The 26,020-nt window shown below is 46.5% G+C and overlaps 1 protein-coding gene across 1 annotated transcript in view; it reads left to right on the top strand.

Moving 5' to 3' along the window:
- Positions 1-25,170, top strand: part of sspo (SCO-spondin) — a 96,885-nt gene extending 71,715 nt beyond the window's left edge. The window contains exons 79-115 of the mRNA XM_031903910.1: positions 135-332; positions 768-864; positions 979-1,199; positions 1,768-1,917; positions 2,112-2,278; positions 2,929-3,089; positions 3,696-3,916; positions 4,020-4,061; positions 5,130-5,303; positions 5,466-5,675; positions 5,997-6,164; positions 6,291-6,422; positions 7,050-7,290; positions 7,668-7,820; positions 8,199-8,245; positions 9,074-9,244; positions 9,418-9,588; positions 10,536-10,694; positions 10,856-10,986; positions 11,433-11,572; positions 12,012-12,058; positions 12,980-13,210; positions 14,285-14,446; positions 14,534-14,650; positions 14,757-14,895; positions 15,169-15,371; positions 15,702-15,872; positions 16,151-16,278; positions 16,702-16,853; positions 17,025-17,071; positions 17,379-17,543; positions 17,663-17,868; positions 18,294-18,389; positions 20,423-20,483; positions 20,733-20,863; positions 22,746-22,896; positions 24,989-25,170. Coding sequence (XP_031759770.1) covers positions 135-332; positions 768-864; positions 979-1,199; positions 1,768-1,917; positions 2,112-2,278; positions 2,929-3,089; positions 3,696-3,916; positions 4,020-4,061; positions 5,130-5,303; positions 5,466-5,675; positions 5,997-6,164; positions 6,291-6,422; positions 7,050-7,290; positions 7,668-7,820; positions 8,199-8,245; positions 9,074-9,244; positions 9,418-9,588; positions 10,536-10,694; positions 10,856-10,986; positions 11,433-11,572; positions 12,012-12,058; positions 12,980-13,210; positions 14,285-14,446; positions 14,534-14,650; positions 14,757-14,895; positions 15,169-15,371; positions 15,702-15,872; positions 16,151-16,278; positions 16,702-16,853; positions 17,025-17,071; positions 17,379-17,543; positions 17,663-17,868; positions 18,294-18,389; positions 20,423-20,483; positions 20,733-20,863; positions 22,746-22,896; positions 24,989-25,011 — 5,384 coding nt within the window. The 3' untranslated portion in view covers positions 25,012-25,170. The remainder of the gene's footprint in view (positions 1-134; positions 333-767; positions 865-978; positions 1,200-1,767; positions 1,918-2,111; positions 2,279-2,928; positions 3,090-3,695; positions 3,917-4,019; positions 4,062-5,129; positions 5,304-5,465; positions 5,676-5,996; positions 6,165-6,290; positions 6,423-7,049; positions 7,291-7,667; positions 7,821-8,198; positions 8,246-9,073; positions 9,245-9,417; positions 9,589-10,535; positions 10,695-10,855; positions 10,987-11,432; positions 11,573-12,011; positions 12,059-12,979; positions 13,211-14,284; positions 14,447-14,533; positions 14,651-14,756; positions 14,896-15,168; positions 15,372-15,701; positions 15,873-16,150; positions 16,279-16,701; positions 16,854-17,024; positions 17,072-17,378; positions 17,544-17,662; positions 17,869-18,293; positions 18,390-20,422; positions 20,484-20,732; positions 20,864-22,745; positions 22,897-24,988) is intronic.
- Positions 25,171-26,020: the final 850 nt, after the last annotated feature.

Below are 26,020 nucleotides of genomic sequence, written 5' to 3'. Positions count from 1 at the left end.
GCAGAAGAGCTCTGGAATTACTTCAGTGAAGAAAGTAGAATCACTGTTAAAGTCCAGGGGACCAGACATATCTATGCCCTAAACTGTCTGCCCCTGTGGCTGGAATATTTCACTCTGAACCCTGTTTCTCACAGATTGCGGTGGAGGACAAGTCAGTTTCCCATGTGGGAGGCGCTGCCCACGTTCCTGTGAGGATCTCCAGGAGGATACAATGTGTATGGATAGCCCTGGATGCCAGGCGACCTGTGGGTGCCCAGATGGGCAGCTGATGCAGAATGGGACATGTGTGGAACCCAGTGAGTGCCGGTGCAAGTACCAGAACCGTTCGCTAGGTAAGTAAGGGAACCAGGAGCCCAGTTTCTGATTCCTATACAGAACAAGAGGTCCATTAGATAACTTCAGAGAACATGTTTGTTGAAATCACATTTTTTGACTTATGAGGCACAGTTTTATTTATTGGAATGTGCTTATGGGTTAGACATCCATCTGCCGGTCTTGGGATAACCATTGGGGGGAAATACTGAGAAAAAACTTTGCTTGACCCAACTACTGATTAGTATTGATTAGGATATTTCCCAGCTTATGCAGCCATACAACCCAGCTCATAGGGATGTCTAACCAAATAAAACCCACTGATCATCAAAGGGTGATGGGTGGGAGTTGAAACGATCTGGGGGCTGCAGATTGCATATTCCTGTCCTTGAATATCACAGATTGCCTGGAAGACAATGTTTAATTTCCTCCTACTTTCTCTTTTTTGTAATTAGAAGCTTCAGAGCCCGGGAACAGCTCCTCATGGTCTGGCCCAATCCCATGGGAATATGCCCTGCCTGGGGAAACTGTGTCTGGTCCCTGCCAGAACTGGTGAGTAGATGTTGTTAATACAGTGTCCCAGTTTGGGTGTCTGTTGCCTGTTACTGCCCTTGTCTGTTTGGAACTGATTAGCTCAAACTTGGGCCCTTTCTCATTTGCCCTCAGCACTTGCACTGCCGGCCGTCTGCTCTGCACCCCAGATCCCTCCTGTCGGCTGGATGGCAAGTGGGGTCCCTGGAGCTCCTGGTCTCCCTGCTCCCAGAGATGTGGGAAAGGAACCCAGACTCGAGTCAGACAGTGCGACAGCCCAGCTCCCCAGAATGGAGGGCGAGAGTGCTTGGGAGATGGGCAACAACACAGAGACTGCCAGAGCCTGGAATGTCAAGGTAATTTCATTAGGGCTTCAAGGTAGAACATCCTTCCAACACACTTAATTTCCCTCTCTAAATGGGATGATTCCCCCTCATGGCCCTTGATAATCTGGACCAGGAATGGAAGAGGTCTAATGCCAGGTCAACTCCATATAACATTATTGAAGCCTATAGACCTTAACTGGGTTATTGCAGTCTCTTCCTCTTCCTGTATCCCCTCCAATGGATCTCTGTTGTGTTCCACCGCAGGGAAATGCAGGAAAAAAACGCAGCTCCATCTTGATATCTTCAAGGAATGAAGGTGGAACACAACTCCATGCATTTCACTTGTGTTTGGCACTTGTATGTGTAAATGCCCTTACATTATGGTCATTTGCACATTCAAGAGGCCAGGAAAGGACTGGCCAATCTACTCTCATAACATCTCAAGTGGGGATTGCATAGAGGTTTTATAAGAAATAGTCTGGGACATAGAACTGATGGTCTAACTTATTGGCCTTCCAGTGTGATGAAGCCATTAATTAATATAAAGCAGAAGAAGTGTCTGAAACTAATTTGTATCATCTGATTTATTTGTTTGCAGAGCAAGAGTCATGGGGTCCCTGGTCCTCGTGGTCACCTTGCAGTGTGTCCTGTGGGGGTGGGGAGCAGATCCGGGTGAGGGAATGCCAACAAGACGAGTGTGAGGGGAAGGCGATTCAAAGCAAGTCTTGTAATGGTCAAGTTTGTCTTGGTGAGTATCTGTCACAAAGTGGGTCAAAAGACCAAAGGCTCCAATACCCCTAGTACTGCCACGTTTGTTAAAAAATAAAATAAAGCAGCGGGGTTGGTGGGCACCATATTGTAGTTCAGTAATATGTACCTTAACGTGGAATGGATACGATTATTGTCCACTATTTAATACCAGTTGTGCTCTGTATCTGCCAGATGTCGGATGCCCACCCGGCCGCCTGTACCGTGAATGTGAAAATGGAGATGGGTGCCCGTACAGCTGTGCCCACCTCACCCAGCAGGTGGAATGTTTCTCAGACGGGTGTGAGGAGGGATGCCACTGCCCAGTGGGGACGTATATCCATAATAGCTCCTGCGTCACGGTCAGATTCCTTCCCATTTACTTTGCATTTAACCAACCCAATCCCTCCAACCTCTTCCTCTCTTCCTCCTGCTATAAGTGATTTAGTGCCCCCTAGGGTGGGTTGCAGGTAGAGCAAAGGAAGGTTTAACCTTGGCCACCAAGTCTCAGTGCTGGGTCATTGTGCAGAAGACATTCTTGATTGAAGTTGTTATTACATTACTATATGCCTGACTAACCTGCTTTACCTACAGTGTTTCACCTACGAGCCCTGGTCTGAGTTACTAATACATAGGGCTATAGTAGCCAAGTTTCAGTAGGTTCCATTCCTCCATAAATATCCAAATGCCTTTCTAGGAAGTCAATCATATATTCCCTGTAGATAAATCTTGAACTAAGAATAATTAATTCTAATAATGTGACTTTGTGTTTCATCTCAAGAACATGTAATATTGTTGTATTTATTACCGAGACATCGGTTCCATGATGTCTAGTGTTTGTCCTCTATATCGTCAGCCTCAATAAATAACACAAAGCTGTAATTATCTCAAAAGGAAGATTTTTTTTGGAGTTTTCTTCATGTATTTAAACATAGGAACGTAGTTTAGATACAAACTACAGAGATTAGAGCTGCCAAAGCATTCGGCCTAATCTGTTCCTTCTGTCATGCAGGAATGTCCTTGTGTAATGACAGAAGAGATAGTACAACGGTTTAGGAATCATTCATCCAATCCAAATGTTACACCCATTCCACTAACCGACAGAGGGATTCAGATTCTGGTGGGAGAGGAGGTCATGCCGGGAGAGAAGGTCCAACATGAATGCAGTTTTTGGTAAGTTCCATAAACATTACCCATGGTCAGGCTGGGCCCCCTTAGCTCTTAACAAGGTTAGTTATACATGCAGAGCAGTTATTTATACAAGTCATTCAGCCACTGTTGCAAGAATATCTAAGACAGTAAATGTGTTTAGCCCCACATCTATACATAACTGACCTCCAACCTGGGCTTTCTGGCATATCTAAGATATCAAATGGACATACTCTCCAGGTTCTTTCAGGATAAGCCATCCTACCACTGCTCTTTCCTAACCAACCCCACAGTTTGGGTACTACTGCCCCAAAGGCTGGCTTTTCTACAAGATGAAGTGGGGGAGATTCAGATCATAGGGTATACAAACGAGGAGAGAGTCTCATTAGGCCCGATGTGCAGCTCGCTGAACCACCCCACTGGCTCTTTTCTGGTCATTTCAGTATGTTAGCCTCTGTGATGTACCCTTGGCCAAGCAGAATAGGTTGAAAACAAAGAAGAAATTGAATGATGACTGTCAGAGTAATAGTTTATTGCAGATCCACCCAAACCTCAAATTGTTTCATATAAAACAAGAGATATATTGGATGAGTTTCTATTGAAGCATTGTTCTTCTTCTCTCCTTTGCAGCACCTGTGAGAATGGCTGGATGAATTGCACCTTCTCTGCTTGCCCTGTGCACGGAGCATTCACCCCCTGGAGCCCTTGGAGTCCTTGCTCTGTGAGCTGTGGTGGCCTTGGGAATATGACCAGGACACGGCACTGTACCAATCCAGCCCCAGCCAATGGGGGAAGGAACTGTGAGGGCCCCAGCATGGACATTAAATACTGCCAGACACCAGAGTGTGAAGGTACAGAGACACATCTCATTGTCATAGACTTTCTGCTTCTCACGGATACACAATCCATAAATACAAGATGAGAAATATGTAACCACATCTCCTTGTATTGCAGATATAACAAGCCCCACCGTGGAACCTTTCCCAGATATCACAGGTAAAGTCAAAGATGGGAATTCTCAGTCAGGAGACCTTGGCATCCATACTTTGAGTTTTATCCCCAGTGGCTATTGCCCTAGCTGTCTCATCTTACATCCCATTTATGCTTCTTCTTTATTTCTGCTCTTCTCTCCATTTGTCTCATTATTCCTTAACTACCTTGCTTTCTTCTTCTCCTTTTGTCTTTCTCATTCCTTTTCCTTCCCCCTTACCTTTATTTTAAATTCCCCTTCCCCTTCTGCTACTTTTATCCCCAAGTTTCTTCCTTCCTTTATAGATTCCCTCTCATGAGTTCATACTACGGGGCCCTAGTGGGTTCTAGACCAAGCTGAGGAGAACGCCTTTCTGTGATTTAGAAGTCATATATTTAATGTGTGATGTGATGATGGGACTAGAATGAAAGGCTTCTGTGGGAAAATACATTGGATGTAAATTTAACAATAGTAACAAGATCTTGAAGAGAAATGGAAGAGGGGGGAAATATTTGTGCATTTGATCATTGATCATTAATAGACCTTCTTTGTCTTTTAAATGTGCTGTAGTAAAGAAAAAACACAGTACTCCAGGTCAATAGGTCTAGACTCCTACAAAAACTCAACAAACCCTCCTTCTTCAATACTGAATTTGTTTTGTGGTTTTAAAGAAATCATTAAAAATGCCATCCCTGCCATTCTCTTACAAAAAGTTGATGTATGCCATAAGCATCTATTAATACAGATGTTATAGGGGTCCAGTCTTCACTGGCCAACATTAATGAAAGAGAGCCAACGTGCTTATATGGAATTGGGGTCTACAGGTTGGGTAGAGTTAAGGGAGGGATATGTTGTTGGCTCAGCCTGACCTGTTTCTTGGCAGTAGAGGAATAGAACTTTAGTTCATGTATATGTTAAAACATGGTTTAGGCCAAAATGCTTTAGTATAAAGACTGTTCCATCCATCCTACATATTAACTAAAAATGATAACCTGAGAGCAGGAAGGAGAGTTAAGTCCACCAATCATGAGTATAAAGCCATTAAGAACATAGTGAAAACCCTCCTCAGTCCCAGATGGCCTTTTGCATTTCAGGGTCACCAGAGGAAGGGGGTTATGGTCCATGGTCCTCATGGACACCATGTTCAAAGAGCTGCAGTGACAATGAGTACCCAGCAATGAAGACTCGCTCTCGCTTCTGTCTTGGAGGAAGGAATTGTACAGGGGAGTCATACCAGGAGCGAGCCTGTAACCTCCCGCAGTGTACAGGTCAGTAAGATACAGAAAAATTTCAGCACCTCACACCCGGGTCCTTTTTAACTCTTTTTGCTATCACTGCATTTTACCCTCAGAAAGTTCACTTTAAGATGATAATTTTTGAGTTTCAACTTTATTACCATCTGCTCTCTCTCTCTCTCTCTTCCACTTCAGACTCCCCATTATGTGAAGGAGAAGACTGTCGCCAGAGAAACTGTTCCTGGAACCCCTGGTCGGAGTGGAGTGAGTGCTCATGGACCTGTGGGGTTGGCCAGCAAACCCGTCTCCGCACTTACAACCCACCAGGAGCGAATGGTTCTTGGTGTGAGAATATTATGACTGGGAACATGGAGAGGAGATTCTGTAACCTGCAGGCCTGTAAAGGTAGTTTTATATGAAATATATCCAAAGAAACTGCTTGAATTGGGTGATGTCCCCGTGTCAACAATAAGCTACATTAGTGATCTATCTACTTGGGTCATCATAATGTTTCCAATCTGCCCACCATTACTCTGGACACCATATAATTAATATGTTTGGAGAAACTTGGTTGTCCAAGTATCTCTGGATATAGAGGGACAAGAACCTGTTTTTCCTCCGAGACGTTCCACTTTTGTGATGATATTCTTTGTTCATTGACACCCATTTCTGCTAACTTGCACCACTCATAGCAGCCCAAGTACATAATCTATTATTGTGTTGCAGTGGATGGAAGCTGGTCTAAGTGGAGCCCATGGTCATGGTGTGATCGCACCTGTGGCGGAGGGAGGTCAATAAGAAGCCGAACCTGCACAAGCCCTCCACCAAAAAATGGAGGCAAGGAGTGCCCTGGAGAGAAGTACCACGTGCGAATCTGTAACCCCAAGCCCTGTGGTAAGGTCCCGGATGGGTGAATGCCATGCTCTGAGGGTGCTACTAAGTTATCAGAGGGTTAGTCTTGTAAATTCATGATTCACTGGAAGTAGAGGGATAATATTTCATTTTTTTGTTTTGATGAAGATGAGGGTTGTCTACCAGGCATGGAGCATGTTGAATGTGCCAATAAGTGCCCACGTCACTGTTCCGATTACCAACAGGGCATTGTATGCCAAAATGGAGAATTGTGTGAAGCAGGATGCCGCTGCCCAGAAGGTGAGAACCCATTACACTGACTTGCCTATCCAAGAACTATTATGTGTTTGGTTTGAACATGAAGGAGACCATATCTGGTGTAGACAGTATCCATGATTAAATAGATCACAACAGCTATATTGTAGCATAACTCTCTTTGGAAGGCTATGGTGGAGTGTTCTCTTTTCCCCTCTTACTTTCCATACTTTCTAAAGGTTTAAAATGCTCTATTGCCTGGAATGCTGGAGGCTCAGAATTATCTCAGCTACATTTGCCATAAAATGCACATTCTCTCTCTTACCTAGACTTGCTATAAGCTATTTATACTCTTTTACGTAGACTTCCTTAAGGCTGATTATGTGCAGTCACATTGACGTGCTTGAGTCTATGCTCTGTCACCTAGAGCCTAGCATCTGATGAAACTATCACTTTCTGGAGGCTAGGAATGATAATTATCTAATTTTGTTCTCTGTAGACGGAATATATTTTATTTTAGACTTCTTTTAGTCAGAGAAGCTTTAATCACCTCTTCATTTTATAAACTGATTAAGCGGGATCACTGTCTTCTTCTGCAGAGGGACTCTGCTTTGTCACCGAGGCTTAATATCAGTTAGACTGTCTGTATTGTGTGTATGCTCTATTACACAGGGCTTCTGGAGCAAGACGGAGTTTGTGTCCCCGTTTCTCACTGTGAGTGCACAGACACACAGGGTCAAAGCTGGACCCCTGGCAGCTCACTGCAAGAAGACTGCAACAACTGCACCTGCTTGAATGGGCATCTTGTCTGCACCAACAACACCTGCCCACGCCTTGACTGTCAGTGGAGCCAGTGGTCCAAGTGGTCTCAGTGCAGTGTGACCTGTGGAAGCGGCACCCAAAGCCGATTCAGGTGGGATGCTCCTCTTTGACTTTACCTTTTGGCAGGCCTAAGGGAACAGAGGGAGATTCAAGTAGCACCTATATCAGCGAGGCCAACATGAAACCAACAGTTATTGCAAAGCTTGGTAATATAGTGATTCTCTGACACCAGTCATGTACCAGAATATGGCAGAGCAGCAGGACTGAATTTGAAAGACATTTATCATTGGAAGAATTATGGAGATAGATAGGAACCCATTGTTTCTTCCAATGGCATCAAATTGAGTTCTAGTGCTTTGTCTTGGTTAATAAATGGGGCACAATGTCCAACACTGGACAACACTCTTATGCACTTTGAGAAGACAATGTAGATTTCTCTCAATTAGTTGATAATTGTCTTTCTTACAGATCGTCCACCTCGGGGTCTCCTAAAAGGGAGTGTCAGGTACCTGAGAAGCAATCCCGCCCATGTTACCCTGGGATGTGCCCTGAACTTTGTCCACACAATGGCACCAACAGGCGCATTGGAGATGCCTGGCTGGCAGGAGAATGCCAACAATGGTCAGTATGTGGCTGCTAATGTTCAGTGTCTCCATCTTGTGGCAATATCCTGTTTAGCAATAGATGCCTACTCAGAGGCATGGCCCTATACCCTTATACTGTGCTTAGCCCTATGGCTGTTTGTTGGCCCTTTACCTTTGTGGTTGACCAACTACCCATGTACTTGACTGACTGCTCTTTGCCATTCTTTGTACCAGTGCATTAGGTCAATTTGCTCTTTTTCTCTATGTGAATAGAAGAAATTTTGCAGCTTGCGAGGACCCCAGGGTCACAGAAAGACCTATGGCCTGCTGGTTAGATTATCCGGCAGCTCAGTTTGTATTTCTTGCTAATTTCACTCTCATGGTTTCTTACTATTCTGTGTTTGTTCTCCACCAGTATCTGCACCCCGGAGGGAAATTACTGCCAGGACGTCGAGTGCAGAGGTAGGAGACTGAGTCGCTACTCATTAGGGGTATAAGGGTTAACCTGCCAATGATAATGGTTGGCAAACGTCACTCAAAGATTTAGCTAAATACAAAGTGGGATATTGTTGCTATTTCCCAGAATAGATCAAATTCTCTGATCGATTTGTAGCACAGTTGGGTCCTGTGGCCAAACCTGTTACACTGTACCCCCTATTTGCCCCTTGACTCAATCTTCTGAGCATTGCTAGGTATGGGACAGTGACACGGCCCCTAAGATCATATCACAGAGTGTTCTGCTCCATATTATTGTATATCAGTCAAAATTCTTACCACTCTACAATAGGAGTAGATCCGTTCCACCATTATAGTCAAATACAGACTGAAACCAACTTATTGGAGATGGAATTGAACTAGAGAAATGAAAGGTTTGTTTGGGGTTCAATGAAGGTGCGTGGGATTAGAAGGGGATGTTTAGTTGGAGTAATTTTAATAGCTGAGAGGTAGAAAGGAGGTGCTTTATAGTGAAGGCCTGATGGGCACCTTGGCACATTTTATTGTAAATGGTATCAATAGTCTGTGTGGGCAAGGGCAGAGTTGGGTGTAAAACGGCATTGGGTGTGAGCATTGGGCTTATTTGGAAGGAATGGTTTGTGCCAATAATACCAGAAACCCTATAGAGTAGGTTTAATAAAGTATAAATAACATATTTCCATCTAGTTTCCATGTTCTCCAGTTGGGAAAGCATTCCATGGACTGGAGATAAAATAATTGGTCCATTGCAAGTCCAAACATTTACGATACCTCTCTTAATGACACATCAACCCTCCTTTGTTTCACTTCTTTCAGTGGATGGAAACTGGACCCCATGGTCCCCATGGTCAGACTGTCAGGTCACATGTGGTCCAGGCATTCAGATCCGCACGCGGGCCTGCATCAATCCTCCCCCCAGGAACAATGGTTCAGACTGTGTGGGCCCAGACACAGAGACACAGGGATGTTCCAATAGGCCTTGTGAGGGTGAGAAGCAGCTCTGCACCAATTATTCACTCTTTTCATTTGAACACATCTTTATCACTAGGATTCACCCTGCTGTTGGGCAAAACTGCACGTTGAGGCAGAAGCTATGGAGAAACAAAGCAAGGGGAAATTATCAGCTGACTTCTTAATATTTGTATCCACTTCCCTTTCAGGAAGCGGCCTGTGTGATTGGTCTGACTGGAGCCCCTGTTCTAAACCATGTGGCACTGGATTAAGGAGTCGGACATGGAGATGTGACTGTCCTGTTCCTGAATCCCCAGATGTGCCCTGCAACACCACTGAGATTGTAGAGACAGCGGCCTGCTACATTCAGCCATGCCAAGGTGGGTGTTGGCCAGAAAATGCCTTCTTCAGGAAGGAAGTAGGAAGGGCAGAGGCAAAAGAGGTTGAACTATATTGTAGGATATCTGGGACACTGATTGGAGAGGAATAAGATACAAAGTTTTATTTTGATTTCTGCTCATCTGCTGCTAGACTTCATCTATCCTCAACTTTCAATATAACTCTGATCCATTGGAGCTGCCCATTTCCTAACTGCCTGAGATCTTTCATATTCCATCTTACTTCCTGCTCAGGGGAGCCCTGTGTCCATCCAAAATTGTCTTCCTCTTTGGGTTCTATATTTCTATGGTTACTGGTCCATCTGGGCTGCCCATTCCCTAACTGCCTGAGATCTTTCATATTCCATCTTACTTCCTGCTCAGGGGAGCCCTGTGTCCATCCAAGATTGTCCTCCTCTTTGGGTTCTATATTTCTATGGTTACTGGCCCATCTGGGCTTCCCATTCTCTAACTGCTTGAGATCTTTCATATTCCATCTTACTTCCTGCTCAGGGGAGCCCTGTGTCCATCCAAGATTTCCTTCCTCTTTGGGTTCTATATTTCTATGGCTACTGGCCCATCTGGGCTGCCCACTCCCTACCTGCCTGAGATCTTTCATATTCCAACTTACTTCCTGCTCAGGGGAGCCCTGTGTCCATCCAAGATTGTCCTCCTCTTTGGGTTCTATATTTCTATGGCTACTGGCCCATCTGGGCTGCCCATTCCCTACCTGCCTGAGATCTTTCATATTCCATCTTACTTCCTGCTCAGGGGAGCCCTGTGTCCATCCAAGATTTTGTTCCTCTTTGGGTTCTATATTTCTATATCTGGGCTCCCCATTCCCTAACTGCCGGAGATCAAACTATCTCCATGTGTCTATTCCATGCTTCCTAATATTGTATCTTTGTCAGGTCAAATAACTAGACTGTTCCAATCCCCTTTCATTTCAGGAAGTTGCCTTTGGGGCCCCTGGAGTGAATGGACCAACTGTTCCTGCCATTCTCTGCTGCAACATCGTTTCAGGGACCAGAAGGGCCTCACATTCAGAGGAGATGGCTGCGAGGAGCTTGGGACTGAATCGAGACTATGTAACCTGTCTGACTGCTCTGGTGAGCCCTTAACCACTGGCAGTGGGACATACTCATACAATTCTTTCCAGTACCTGTATTTTTTCCATTATTAAATACATTGAGTATTTACTATAAATAAGTGACACTTGACTCTGTGTTTCCATCTTAATGAATGATGGACCCAATGAATTGTTCTGTAGAGTCCAGCTGCCTTCCTCCATTTGAGTTCAACCCCTGCGGCTCCCCCTGTGAGGGGCTTTGCTCTTCCAGACACCAACCAGAGATTTGCCGTGATGCTCCCAGGTGCCAGGCTGGCTGTTACTGCCCACGGGTAAGTCACAATCAAGGGTGGACATAGACAGGGCAAGCATGGCATTCACTTAGTCCTATTGTCCTACAGCTGAGCGCTCTCTGTAGTTTTTAACTTATTGGTTTCTTGGTTTAACTAATATTCCCAGGCTGAACTATAAGAAGAGTTGTTACTGGGCAAGTCAGTTGCCATAGAGTAATTTGCTGGCACTATATAAATAATGATGATGATGTCGGCACCAGTAAAGGAAGTGGAGTTAGATGGGTACCAGGAAGTAAGCATTGCCATGAAAGCACAAAGACTGGAAAATGGAATTTTCTAGAACGGCTCTTGGGGATGGGGGCTTGGGGGCGACACAAATGGGAGGGGTATAAGTGGATTTGAGTGTAACCAGGGAAATGGTGGGATGGTCATGGTGGTTTCAAATCTTAAATCATTCCGAATGGATTTTCTGTTCCAAAACTCAGGGAATGCTGGAGCAGAATGGCCATTGTGTCCCTCGGTCTGAGTGCGGCTGTGTGTACGTCCCACCAACAGACAGTGCAACATCCCCCGAGACCCTGTTTCTCCCTCCTGGGCAGACCGTGCGCTTAGGATGCAGAGAGTGGTGAGTCCCAACTGGCAAGGTCCAACTTTGCTTTAAGGATGTCTCTGAGACCTCATCAGGAACTAGGGAACAAACCTGGGTCTTTAGACACCCTTTCCAGAAATAGTAATAGCATAATGTGTATAATGTCAGGGTGCTCAGGACTGAACACCTTGGGGCTCTTGGGCACATCTACCTGTATATCACTGGGCTATAAAGTCTGCCAATCATGGCCTCTGTGGTTAAAGAAGGCTTTTTATTACAGTTATAATAGAGCTTATTTATACCCTGGGCCCATGTAGCACTGATTCAATGGAAAGAGACTGCTGATCTTCTACTAATGACACAAAGCAGCAGATATTATTGATTCCTTCATAGACTTCTTCATTTTAGCAGTAGCACAAGTCAGTCATTGGCTGAGTGAATCCTTTATCCTGATATTGTGTTATTATCTTCACAGTATGTGCCAGCAGGGGGAGCTACAGTGCGACAGGACAAACTGCCACGGTAAGTCATGTGAACAGGGTGATGGGACGTGAGCTTTGGCAAGAGGTTGAGGGCAGGAGGTGCCCAGCCAAGCTCCATAACAGGAATGCAATATATAGACTGTAACCGATGATAAATATTTCTAGACTTTCTCTTTGCCAACCATTGGATGTAACAAAAGAAAGCCCCGCCCCCTGCTAAGGAGAGCAGCCACTTCCGAGCACCACAATAGAGTCATGAAGTCTCAGATCTGCTGCCTCCGGCAGTTAAATCCGAAGGACCAAACCAGCAATATCTCTCTTCTGATCTGGGCAACTGGAACCCACTCCAGCCATGAGTGCTGGGGGGTCTTAACCCCTCTCTCTCCTGTTGGGGCTATTGCTGCCCACTCTCTCGAGCCTGCCTGTCACTCCTAGAGTGACCTAATACAGTATCTCCTGTACTGGAACACTAGCCTGTTGTTCACCTCTTTACAAGAGGCAGTCCCAGGCAGAAAGACCTTCACAAAATGGGTGTCATCCCTTTTTATATTGCAGCACACTGCCACCTAGTGGTTGCTGCTGAACAACAGGGAAACTCCCTTTTCACACATAAACACTCAGGACCACCTTTAGGTGTCCAAATCCATAAGGCCGCCCTCATGGTGCCTGTCTAAAGGGGAACTCATCCTGAAGGGGCCCAATTCTTTGGGGTCCCTACATATGTATAGTACATTCACATTAACATTACATATTATTATTCCCAGGGAAGGGAATCCCTTAGCTCAAGTGCCCTCACATTAAAGAAACCCTTTCTATGCTGACGATCATTCTCCTTTACTTCAGCCTTTGCCAATGTCCTATTGTCACCTATAAAAAAAGACCAACTGTTATACTGACCTATGTATAAATGTACGTATGGATCATGTCGCCTCTAAGATGCCTGTCTCTGATTGTGTTATAGAAGAGGCATTACTGAGCGAGTGGTCTGAGTGGTCTCCATGCAGCCCCTGCCTGCCTTCTGCCCCCTTCTCTCTACAAAATGCCTCCGTCACCCCTGCAATGTTCTCAGTACAGCAACGCCACAGGCTCTGCCTCAGCTCCCACACCGGCTTCCCATGGAGCGGCCCCTCAGCTGCTTGTATTGGGGAACTCACGCAGGAGAGAGACTGCCCAGATAAGGGGGTCTGTGAAGGTACAGAATCGCTTCATTTTACTCAGTTTGCCTCGGGCCTTTTATTTGGTTCCAGCAGTCTTGGGTTAGTGAAGGTATGTGAGAGTATGTGAGAGTATGTGAGAGTATGTGAGCGTATGTGAGAGTATGTGAGAGTATGTGAGAGTATGTGAGAGTATGTGAGAGTATGTGAGAGTATGTGAGAGTATGTGAGAGTATGTGAGAGTATATGGGCATTGGATCAGTTTGCCAAGGTATGTGAGGCACTGTGGGGGTCTTAATCGGCTGATTGAGATGGTAGGTTAGAGAGTATGGGAGTTTTAATTGGCTGGGGTTAGTTGAGAATATTGGTTACCTGAGCACTGGGATAAATAATAGGGTATGTGTACATTTGAGTAAGTACATAATTATTTACTGGCTGAATAAAGGGGCTAATATAAATAAGGCAATATCAATACCAACTGATTGGCAAGTTAGAGAATTATCACTTGGTTTAGGCTCATTCGGAGTGTATGTGAGTATAAATGAGATTTGTACCATTCGGAGTTTATGTGAGTATAGATGAGGTAAGTACCATTGGGAGGTATGTGAGTATTAGTGAGTATTACCATTGGGAGTATATGTGAGTATTAGGTAGATAAGTACCATTGGGAGTGTATGTAAGTATAGATGAGGTAAGTACCATTGGGAGGTATGTGAGTATTAGTGAGTATTACCATTGGGAGTGTATGTGAGTATAAGGGAGGTAAGTACCATTGGGAGTGTATGTGAGTATAGATGAGGTAAGTACCATTGGGATGTATGTGAGTATTAGTGAGTATTACCATTGGGAGTATATGTGAGTATTAGGTAGGTAAGTACCATTGGGAGTGTATGTAAGTATAGATGAGGTAAGTACCATTGGGAGTGTATGTGAGTATAAGGGAGGTAAGTACCATTGGGAGTGTATGTGAGTATAAGGTAGGTAAGTGCCATTGGGAGTGTATGTGAGTATAAGGTAGGTAAGTACCATTGGGAGTACTAATTATTACAGTATTTCAGTGGCAGGTTTCGGTTGGCAGAGGTAAATAACTGGGGTTTTTGTTTGTGTCCCAGATCTCTGTGTTTGGAGCCCGTGGGGGGAGTGGAGCCCATGCCGGGAGCCTTGCAGTGGGGGGTTCCGTGTCCGATGGCGCCATGTCTATCACCCAGTTGGGGGCAAACTCTGTCAGGGTCCAAGGTTCCAATCCCAGAGCTGTAATACTGCAGCCTGTCCAGGTAGGTACCTTGGGAATTACTAACTTACTGGGTGCTCATTCCAAGGTTCCTCCTGCATCTCTGAGCTAATTACCCCCTTCCTCCCAGGTGAGGAGTGCGAGGATCGTGGGAAAGCCTTCAAGATGTCTTGTGCCAACCAGTGCCCGCGTGCTTGCACTGACTTATGGGAACATGTGGAGTGTCTGCAGGGCCAGTGCAGAACTGGTGAGTTCCTGATCCAGATAGAGACTCAGCCCCTAATGTCACAATCAGGCACCTACCTGTATCTGCCCCTTGCCCTAATCTCTTCCCATGTCGTGGGTGTATTTAGGCTGCCGGTGCCCAGATGGGTGGCTTCTGCAGGACAAGAGGTGTGTGCCCATCTCAGACTGCAGGTGTGGAATGCCCACGGCTGATGCCACCATAGAGTATGAGCCGGGTGATGAGGTTCGAGTGGACTGCAACAACTGGTAGGTTCTTATTCTCATTTCTCCTCCATTTTGTCCTCCCCATTTCCAGACTCCCATATTATCTCTTACACATCTCCATTGTCCATGCATGGCACCAGAGAAGACTCATAAAACGTTATTATCACACTTTCTCGTTCTCTGAGCCCAATTATTTGACCCAAGCATGGTGACCTCCTCGCTCCATAGTTCAGGCTGAGCCCAGTTATTGCCCCTGTGTGAGTAAATATGGAGCATGTGAAGCCTAAATCATAGACTTGTGTTCCATGTCTCCAGCACATGTCTGAATGGGACCTTCACTTGCACCAACTTGAGCTGTCCGTCCTACGGAACTTGGACAGAATGGAGTACCTGCTCTGTGAGCTGTGGTGGAGGCCACAGGCATAGGAGCCGCATGTGTTCCCAGGAAGAACCTGATGGGGTTCCTTGTGGCAGTGAAACCAAAGAGGTGGAGGAGTGTAACACCCTTCCTTGCCCAGGTACAGTATGTGGCAGTATGAGGGGCATTGCTTGTACATTAAATTAATCAGTCCTCCCATTGAGCTCTACATAGTTTCATAGTTAAGTTGGGTTGAAAAAGAACAAGGTCCAACAAGTTCAACCCTTCCAAGTGACCCCCAGCACCCACACATAGACCCATACTGACCTATCTTTACCCCACAATACTAATTGTAATCACAATAGCCTTGGATATTCTGCTTGTTCCAAAAATCATTCAAGGTGGGATATCATCCAGTACATGGTGGGAATTGGACTTTCCAGCTCTAGTCGCTGACTCTAGTAACTTCTAGACACTGCTTTGGTTCCAGCTGACTGTGAGCTGAGCGAGTGGTCGGAATGGAGTGAGTGCAGCGCCAGCTGTGGGGGAGGAATATCTGAGAGGAAGAGAATGGTCCTGGTACTAGGTGATCTCAGTGGAAATCCCTGTCCTGCCCCGCTTCTCCTGCACAGATCCTGCAACTCCCACAACTGCACCCCAGGTATGGAGCCAAGATAACCTCAGTCTGCAGCGCTGCTCAGGGGGTGGGAATTCCATCTGGCCTTGTTTTTTTTTTTTTATTATTTTGGTTTTGTTGGTGTGTAGGAACTCGGTATCACCCAAACAAGCTCATTTGAGCCCCAGGAGCCAAGACCAGTAGATAATATTTATTGCATGTTTCCCTTGGCATCAAGAACATAAAGCTAATTAATGATCCAGAGAGTTGCCCTCATAGGAATCTGTTATTCTGCTCACCCCAAGTTCTTCTTCCTTCTCTAGAGTGTCCTGGAGACCAAGTGTACAGTGATTGTGCTAATGTGTGCCCTCAAACATGCGCCGACCTCCGACCTGGCACAGAATGTGTGAATGAAACCTGTGAGCCGGGATGTTCCTGCCCAGTGGGACAGGTAAGTCACTCTGGTACTTACCCTAGAACAGACTGGCCCCAGGGGGAATGTGCCCTAACACCTGAGTAATAGGCAAATAGACAGTCTGAAAGTGCCAGTCCTCACTGGGCAAATAAGATGGTCAAGATTCTTGGAAGGGTTGAGCCTGGGGATGCAGAGCTTTAGGGGGCAGTAGGCTCACCTATTTCTATTATCTCAAAGGGAAGGGGAGGGAGAGGAACAACAGTAAGTTCAACCATGCTCAGAAGCTGGGACTTAGGGTTAGGAGTCACTAGTCCTAGAAGAGGTGCTGGGTCAGCTGAGCCCAAGCTGGTTTGTATGGTCCATGTTGGCACTCTCAGATGTGCTGCATAGAATGCCAGTACTGCCACCCTTGCCCGTGCATCAGTAGCCGACTCACTGTTCCTCCTTTTATATCCCTAGGTACTGCTCAATGGCACGTGTATAAGCCCAGAGAACTGCACCTGCTCCCTGCAACCAACTGCCAGCATGCCCTGGGCGGCCAACCTCACTCTGGAGGAGACAATGAAAGAATACAAAGCTGGCACTGCCATCTACCACCAATGCAACAGCTGGTAAGGAGCTGGGGGGGTCATCTACTCCCAGTACCATGTGTAGATCATAAGGGAGAGAGAGGGTAAAAGAACGGGCATGGGCACAGTCTACCAGTGCAGAGTATAGCTTGTTAGTCATATATATAAATGTATATAGAGAATGTCTGTTATGATTTGTCTTCTGTCTTCCAGTGTCTGCCACATGGGGGCATTTAGCTGTACCCAGGACAACTGCAATGGTGAGTATCCATCACTAGGGCCAGCTTCTGGGTCATACCATTTCTTCCTCCACTTAATTATCCTTTATCCCATCATGTTCCTCTTGAAAAACCCAACATTCATTTGTGGACAGGGTGGTGTCCATCTATATTGTAGTGTATATGGTAGTTAATTACTGGTGGCCAGTTGCTGATCTATTCTGTAGGGCAAGAATTAAACCCTTGATTGGGAGATGCTTGTGGTGCTTTAGAGGACCATCTCTTGCCTTGGGACCTCACCCAGTAACTTTTATTATTTGCCTATAACGGAGCCCTTATTTCCCTGCAGTTGACTGCCAGTGGTCTGATTGGTCAGAGTGGTCTCCTTGCACAGTGACGTGTGGCACCGGGGTACAGATCTCACTGAGGCATCAAGTCCAGCAACGGCTGTATGAGGGTCTGGAATGTTCTGGGCCTTCAACCCGCCAAAGGCCATGTGTTCAGGCAGATTGTGGTGAGTACTGAGCTACACTATTTGCCCACACTCACCACCCGTAAGGGCATCACACTGTACCCTTTGATGTGTGTTGATGCATATATCCTATTACTATCTTTTTCCTTATAAATGAACAGATTGCCCTGAGGGCGAGAGCTGGAGAAGACCTTCCCTTGGTACCGAGCTATGTGAGCGGACATGCCAGGAGATGTATGGGGACCCACAGAGGAACTGCAGTGGCAGCGGGGGCTGTGTGTGTGAGCCTGGGCGCTACCGGAGTATCAGTGGGCCCTGTGTCACCGCTGCTCACTGTGAGTGTGAACACCAAGGGCAGATCTACCTGGTGAGTAACCACGCCCACTACACCTTCTCCACCGATATTTCCCTACTACAGCCAGTCCCAGGTTGGGTTTTAGTTGACATTGGGTTCATAATTTAACAACATTTTCCAAGTCCATGGCATTATGGGGGGCCATAAAAAAACCTTTGGAGGGCCAAATCCAGCCTTCAGATCTTCAGTTGAACAACCTTGATCTAGATGGAATAGGGGGTCTATATTCAAATGTACATCCACTTCCTTGTTGAAAATGTCTCCAGTCTGTTTGGCTGGGAAACTACCCAAACATGGAAATACTATGTTGTGCCTACATTAGAATGTAGAACCTGTAGTTTGTATACTCCCAGGACCATAGAAATGGTATTGTTGAGTGGAGAAGGGCCTCGTGACTTTGCTCTAACTGCCCCCTCACTGTATGTTTTTTTTTGCAGCCGGGTACTGAATGGCAAGATGGGTGCGAGACATGCCGCTGTGTAAATGGGCTGAGAGAGTGCACGGCTGGGTGCCCCCCTTTGCACTGCCTGGAGGTAATTAGTCCCCCCCCTGTTACCCCTCACACTGTCTGTATGATACACTGAGTTCTCCTCCAGTCAGAAATCTACTGCTTTGAGGCTAATCTCTCCCCATAGAGCTGGTGATACACCTACACACAGGCATTGGCAGAAGGTTCCATATGGTCCTCAGGGCACCTCAAAGGAAATGTGGAGTCAGATATCTGCGTAGAAAGATATCTGTTATATCTATTAGTGAAAATTCACTTGGTTTGCCTTAAGCAATAACATCAGAGAATATCTGTTGGTGTAGAGTCAGTCTGATTATAAGGATAGAGCAATAGGGGCAAAGGAGGACATTGATGACTTGCTCCCAAGTGGTATCTTTATATTCCCAGGCCCTCATTCCTACATACAATCATATTTACCAGCTATCAGACTTCATGTTAATCAATCATTGGTTAAATGACAATATCTTGGCATTTATGGACAACTTTAAAGTCTAGAGGAACCTTTGACTACTAAAGGATGCAGAGCATCAGTGAGGGATTCTAGAAGAGGTTATAGAGCATCAGTGAGGGATTCTAGAAGATGTTATAGAGCATCAATGAGGGATTCTAGAGAAGGTTATAAAGCTTCAATGAGGGATTCTAGAGAAGGTTATAAAGCATCAATGAGGGATTCTAGAAGAGGTTATAGAGCATCAATGAGGGATTCTACAGAAGGTTATGGAGCATCAGTGAGGGATTCTAGAAGAGGTTATGGAGCATGAATGAGGGATTCTAGAGAAGGTTATAAAGCTTCAATGAGGGATTCTAGAGAAGGTTATGGAGCATCAGTGAGGGATTCTAGAAGAGGTTATGGAGCATGAATGAGGGATTCTATAGAAGGTTATAAAGCTTCAATGAGGGATTCTAGAGAAGGTTATAAAGCTTCAATGAGGGATTCTAGAGAAGGTTATGGAGCATCAGTGAGTGATTCTATAGAAGGTTATAAAGCTTCAATGAGGGATTCTAGAGAAGGTTATAAAGCATCAATGAGGGATTCTAGAAGAGGTTATAGAGCATCAATGAGGGATTCTACAGAAGGTTATGGAGCATCAGTGAGGGATTCTACAGAAGGTTATAGAGCATCAGTGAGGGATTCTAGAGAAGGTTATGGGGCATCAGTGAGGGATTCTAGAGGAGGTTATAAAGCATCAATGAGGGATTCTAGAGATGGTTATGGAGCATCAGTGAGGGATTCTAGAGAAGGTTATAGAGCATCAATGAGGGATTCTAGAGAAGGTTATAGGGCATCAGTGAGGGATTCTGTAGGAGGTTGTAGGGTATTAGTGAGGGATTCTGTAGGATGTTATGGGGCATTAGTGAGGGATTCTGTAGGAGGTTATGGGGCATTAGTGAGGGATTCTGTAGGAGGTAGGAACTAGTAGTTAGGCAGGTTATATATAGGCATTATGGTTGAACTTGATGGACTTTTTTCAACCCACCTTACTATGTTACTATGTTACTATGTTACTATGAGGTTATGGGGCATTAGGGAGGGATTCTGTAGGAGGTTATGGTGCATCAGTGAGGGATTCTGTAGGAGGTTATGGGGCATCAGTGAGGGATTCTGTAGGAGGTTATAGGGCATTAGTGAGGGATTCTGTAGGAGGTTATGGGGCATTAGTGAGGGATTCTGTAGGAGGTTATGGGGCATTAGTGAGGGATTCTGTAGAAGGTTATGGGGCATTAGTGAGGGATTCTGTAGGAGGTTATGGGGCATTAGTGAGGGATTCTGTAGAAGGTTATGGGGCATTAGTGAGGGATTCTGTAGGAGGTTATGGGGCATTAGGGAGGGATTCTGTAGGAAGAGAAGATAATATGTGCTGACGTGTGAGAGTTGTGAAGATCCTATGGGGTATTTGCGTAACAGTAAGACATTATGAAGGATTAGATGATATAGTGATGGGTAAAACCACTCTCGGATACACACACACAACTCACATAATCCACTATATCTCTATAGCTGCCATTGTGTGATACATACAGTTCTGTATATTTGCTCATTATACATCTCTTATACAGGGGGAGGTGAAAGTGCAGGAGCCGGGGGAATGCTGCCCCGTGTGTAGGAGAGAGATACAAGGTAAGGGCCACACTGGCCTCTCTATGTGCCTGTTTGTGTTTGGGTGTAGGGTGGGACTTACCTCTTACTCCACCCATATTTGCTATGATGTCTCCAGTCTCCTGCTGATTGGGTCCATTATTGTTAAACTGTACTTATGCACAACTGCCCCATTACTCCCAGCCCAGCTCCTACATTATTAGCCTAGGCTGGCAGTGATATTATATTGGGGCTAAAGATAATGTTTGGGGTGTGTTTCCCTTTAACCAGACGAGCCGACGGCCATTTGCCAACTTCACAAGGAGATGCGCAACATCACCAAGGGCCCCTGCCACCTGGACCAAGTGGAAGTGAGCTTCTGTAGGGGGCAATGTCTGTCCTGGACCAACGTCCTTCCTGAGGTGGGTCTCCTACTAACTCTGCCCATCGCCTGTTCCCTTACTTTGTACTGGGGCCCATGCTGCCCCATTGGCCCCACTACTGTCCTGAGCACCCAGGGAGAAAGGGCAAGTGCCGTCTGGCTGACAGTTCCATTAAAGGCCAACTAAAGGGAACATAATAATAATAGGCAATGATGTATTATAGTCCTGTCTCTAAAGCACTATGGGATATGTACATGCTTTATATAAATAATAATAACAATAACAATAATATAGTGAATAAATACCCCCTATTGTAACATATAAGGATATTATAAGCCCGCGAGGGGTTCCTTATAATATATAGTGAATAAAGTACCCCCTATTGTAACATATAGGGATATTATAAGCCCCCGAGGGGTTCCTTATAATATATAGTGAATAAAGTGCCCCCTATTGTAACATATAGGGATATTATAAGCCCCCGAGGGGTTCCTTATAATATATAGTGAATAAAGTACCCCCTATTGTAACATATAGGGATATTATAAGCCCGCGAGGAGTTCCTTATAATATATAGTGAATAAAGTGCCCCCTATTGTAACATATAGGGATATTATAACTACTCCATCACCCGAGGAGTTCCTTATAATATATAGTGAATAAAGTGCCCCCTATTGTAACATATAGGGATATTATAAGCCCCCGAGGAGTTCCTTATAATATATAAGTGAATAAAGTGCCCCCTATTGTAACATATAGGGATATTATAAGCCCCCGAGGAGTTCCTTATAATTAGTGAATAAAGTGCCCCCTATTGTACATATAGGGATATTATAAGCCCCGAGGAGTTTCCTTATAATATATAGTGAATAAAGTGCCCCCTATTGTAACATATAGGGATATTATAAGCCCCCGAGGAGTTCCTTATAATATAATAGTGAATAAAGTGCCCCCTATTGTAACATATAGGGATATTATAAGCCCCCGAGGAGTTTCCTTATAATATATAGTGAATAAAGTGCCCCCTATTGTAACATATGGGATATTATAAGCCCCCGAGGAGTTCCTTATAATATATAGTGAATAAAGTGCCCCCTATTGTAACATATAGGGATATTATAAGCCCCCGAGGGAGTTCCTTATAATATATAGTGAATAAAGTGCCCCCTATTGTAACATATGGGGATATTATAAGCCCGCGAGGAGTTCCTTATAATATATAGTGAATAAAGTGCCCCCTATTGTAACATATGGGGATATTATAAGCCCGCGAGGAGTTCCTTAAAATATATAGTGAATAAAGTGCCCCCTATTGTAACATATAGGGATATTATAAGTCAGGGGGTACTTTATTTATTATAATATACAAGTTTTAGTGAGTCATGTGACAGAAATGACATCACTAAGCTCCAATTATAACTGATGACATCACTACTCCCCATTTATAAGGATATAATTTACACTTTGGTCCCATAGGGAAATGACCCAACTGTAAGTTAATTTTTAGTATGTTATAGAACGACCAATTCTAAGCAACTTTTCAATTGGTCTTCATTATTAATTTTTTATAGTTTATAAATGATTTGCCTTTTTCTTCTGAATGAAATGGGGGTCACTGACCCCAACAGCCGCGAGGCTACAAATTTCCCGTTATTGTTACTTTGTGCTATTCACTCCCTCTCCTATTTATATATCAGCCTCTCATTCAAACCACTCCCTGGTTGCTATGGTAGTTTGCACCTTAGCAACCAGATAACTGCTGAAATGCCAAACTGGAGAGCTGCTGATTAAAAAGTGAAATAATTAAAAGAAAAACACAAATAATAAAAATGAAGACCAACTGAAAATTGTCTCAGAATCTCCCTCTCTACATCATGTGGATTCCCGTGCCTGATGGTGGCGCTGTTTCCCTGTCCCACAGGAGCCCTACCTACAGACCGTGTGTGACTGCTGCAGTTACCGCTTGGACCCAGTGAGCCCTGTGAGGATCCTGAACCTTCAGTGTGAGGATGGGGAGACGGAACCAGTGGTTCTGCCCGTGATCCACAGCTGTGAGTGCAGCAGCTGCCAAGGTGAGTGCCCACTCTGCCCAGTATCCCATACCCTCTGCCCAGTATCCCATGCCCTCTGCCCAGTTATCCCATACCCTCTGCCCAGTATACCATACCCTCTGCCCAATATCCCTTGCCCTCTGCCCAGTATCCCATGCCCTCTGCCCAGTATACCATACCCTCTGCCCAGTATCCCATGCCCTCTGCCCAGTATCCCATGCCCTCTGCCCAGTATCCCATGCCCTCTGCCCAGTATCCCTTACCCTCTGCCCAGTATCCCTTGCCCTCTGCCCAGTATCCCATGCCCTCTGCCCAGTATCCCATACCCTCTGCCCAGTATCCCTTGCCCTCTGCCCAGTATCCCATGCCCTCTGCCCAGTATCCCTTGCCCTCTGCCCAGTATCCCATACCCTCTGCCCAGTATCCCATACCCTCTGCCCATATCCCTTGCCCTCTGCCAGTATCCCTTGCCCTCTGCCCCAGTATTCCATGCCCTCTGCCCAGTATCCCATACCCTCTGCCCAGTATCCATACCCTCTGCCCAATATCCCTTGCCCTCTGCCCCAGTATCCCATGCCCCTCTGCCCAGTATACCATACCCTCTGCCCAGTATCCCATGCCCTCTGCCCAGTATCCCATGCCCTCTGCCCAGTATCCCATGCCCTCTGCCCAGTATCCCATGCCCTCTGCCCAGTATCCCTTACCCTCTGCCCAGTATCCCATACCCTCTGCCCAGTATCCCTTGCCCTCTGCCCAGTATCCCATGCCCTCTGCCCAGTATCCCATGCCCTCTGCCCAGTATCCCATTCCCTCTGCCCAGTATCCCATACCCTCTGCCCAGTATCCCATACCCTCTGCCAGTATCCCATGGCCCTCTGCCCAGTATCCCATACCCTCTGCCCAGTATCCCATGCCCTCTGCCCAGTATCCCTTACCCTCTGCCCAGTATCCCATACCCTCTGCCCAGTATCCCATGCCTCTGCCCCAGTATCCCATGCCCTCTGCCCAGTATCCATTCCCTCTGCCCAGTATCCCATACCCTCACTGCCCAGTATCCCATGCCCTCTGCCCAGTATCCCTTGCCCTCTGCCCAGTATCCCATGCCCTCTGCCCAGTATCTTCAATATGCCCTCTGCCACCAGTATCCCATGCCCTCTGCCCAGTATCCCATACCCTCTGCCCAGTATCCCATGCCCTCTGCCCAGTATCCCCCATACCCTCTGCCCAGTATCCCTTGCCTTCGACCAGTATCCCTTACCCTGACTGCCCAGTATCCCTTGCCCTCTGCCCAGTATCCCTTACCCTCTGCCCAGTAAGTCCCATACCCTCTGCCCAGTATCCCTACCCTCTGCCCAGTATCCTTGCCCTCTGCCCAGTATCCCTTACCCTCTGACAGTATCCCATGCCCTCTGCCCAGTATCCCTAACCTCTGCCCAGTATCCATGCCCTCTGCCCAGTATCCCTTACCCTCTGCCCAGTATCCCTTACCTCTGCCCAGTATCCCATACCCTCTGCCCAGTATCCGACTTCTTACCCTCTGCCCAGTATCCCTTGCCCTCTGCCCAGTATCCCTTACCCTCTGCCCAGTATCCCATGCCCTCTGCCCAGTATCCCTTACCCTCTGGCCCAGTATCCCATACCCTCTGCCCAGTATCCCTTACCCTCTGCCCAGTATCCCTTGCCCTCTGCCCAGTATCCTTGCCCTCTGCCCAGTATCCCTTACCCTCTGCCCAGTACCTTAACCCTCTGCCCAGTATCCCTTGCCCTCTGCCCAGTATCCCATACCCTCTGCCCAGTATCCCTTACCCTCTGCCCAGTATCCCTTACCCTCTGCCCAGTATCCCTTGCCCTCTGCCCAGTATCCCATACCCTCTGCCCAGTATCCCTTACCCTCTGCCCAGTATCCCTTGCCCTCTGCCCAGTATCCCTTGCCCTCTGCCCAGTATCCCTTACCCTCTGCCCAGTATCCCTTGCCCTCTGCCCAGTATCCCTTACCCTCTGCACCCATATGCGGTGGGCGGTTCCCACAGTCCCGGGTATGTGCATATCCCAAACTTCACTAACTGTGCCCCCCCTGCCCCCCAATAATGATTATTCCTTCATTCTCTTCTAGGTGGGGATTTCTCCAAGCGATGAGTGACCCCCCCAGAGTCTGTGAGCCCATCCTGCCCCCCTGAAAATACCCCCCTCCCGTGTCTCTATGGATTTGCCCTGTTTTGTGCCCCTGAAATACCCACATTGCACTGCTTTTTGTACTGTGTATAAATGTCAGCAATAAATTGTGTTTTGCCAACAGCTCCTCTCTGGTCTCTCTGTAACCCCCAGACTGTCTCTCTCTGTAACCCCCAGACTGTCTCTCTCTAACCCCCAGACTGTCTCTCTCTGTAACCCCCAGACTGTCTCTCTGTAACCCCCAGACTGTCTCTCTCTGTAACCCCCAGACTGTCTCTCTCTGTAACCCCCAGACTGTCTTTCTCTAACCCCCAGACTGTCTCTCTCTGTAACCCCCGACTGTCTCTCTCTAACCCCAGACTGTCTCTCTCTGTAACCCCAGAGTCCGACTGTCTCTCTCTGTAAACCCCAGACTGTCTCTCTCTCTCTGTAACCCGCCGACTGTCTCTCTCTATAACCCCCCGACTGTCTCTCTCTGTAACCCCCCCACTGTCTCTCTCTCTCTGTAACCCCCAGACTGTCTCTCTCTCTCTCTGTAACCCCCACGACTGTGCTAACTCCGTTCTCTCTCTTGTAACCCCCAGACTGTCTCTCTCTCTTACCCCCAGACTGTCTTCTCTCTGTAACCCCCAGACTGTCTCTCCTCTGTAACCCCCAGACTGTCTCTCTCTGTAACCCCCCGACTGTCTCTCTCTGTAACCCCCCGGACTGTCTCTCTCTGTAACCCCAGACTGTCTCTCTCTGTAACCCCCCAGGACTGTCTCTCTCTCTGTAACCCCCCGACTGTCTCTCTCTCTGTAACCCCCAGACTGTCTCTCATCTGTAACCCCAGACTGTCCTCTCTCTGTAACCCCCAGACTGTTCTCTCTCTGTAACCGCCCAGACTGTCTCTCTCTCTGTAACCCCCAGACTGTCTCTCTCTGTAACCCCAGACTGTCTCTCCTCTGTAACCCCCAGACTGTCTCTCTCTCTG

Source organism: Xenopus tropicalis, chromosome 6, assembly GCF_000004195.4.
Source record: "Xenopus tropicalis strain Nigerian chromosome 6, UCB_Xtro_10.0, whole genome shotgun sequence".
NCBI lineage: Eukaryota > Metazoa > Chordata > Amphibia > Anura > Pipidae > Xenopus > Xenopus tropicalis.
The sequence above is the reverse complement of the archived record's forward strand: the minus strand, read 5'-3'. Positions and strand labels throughout refer to the sequence as shown.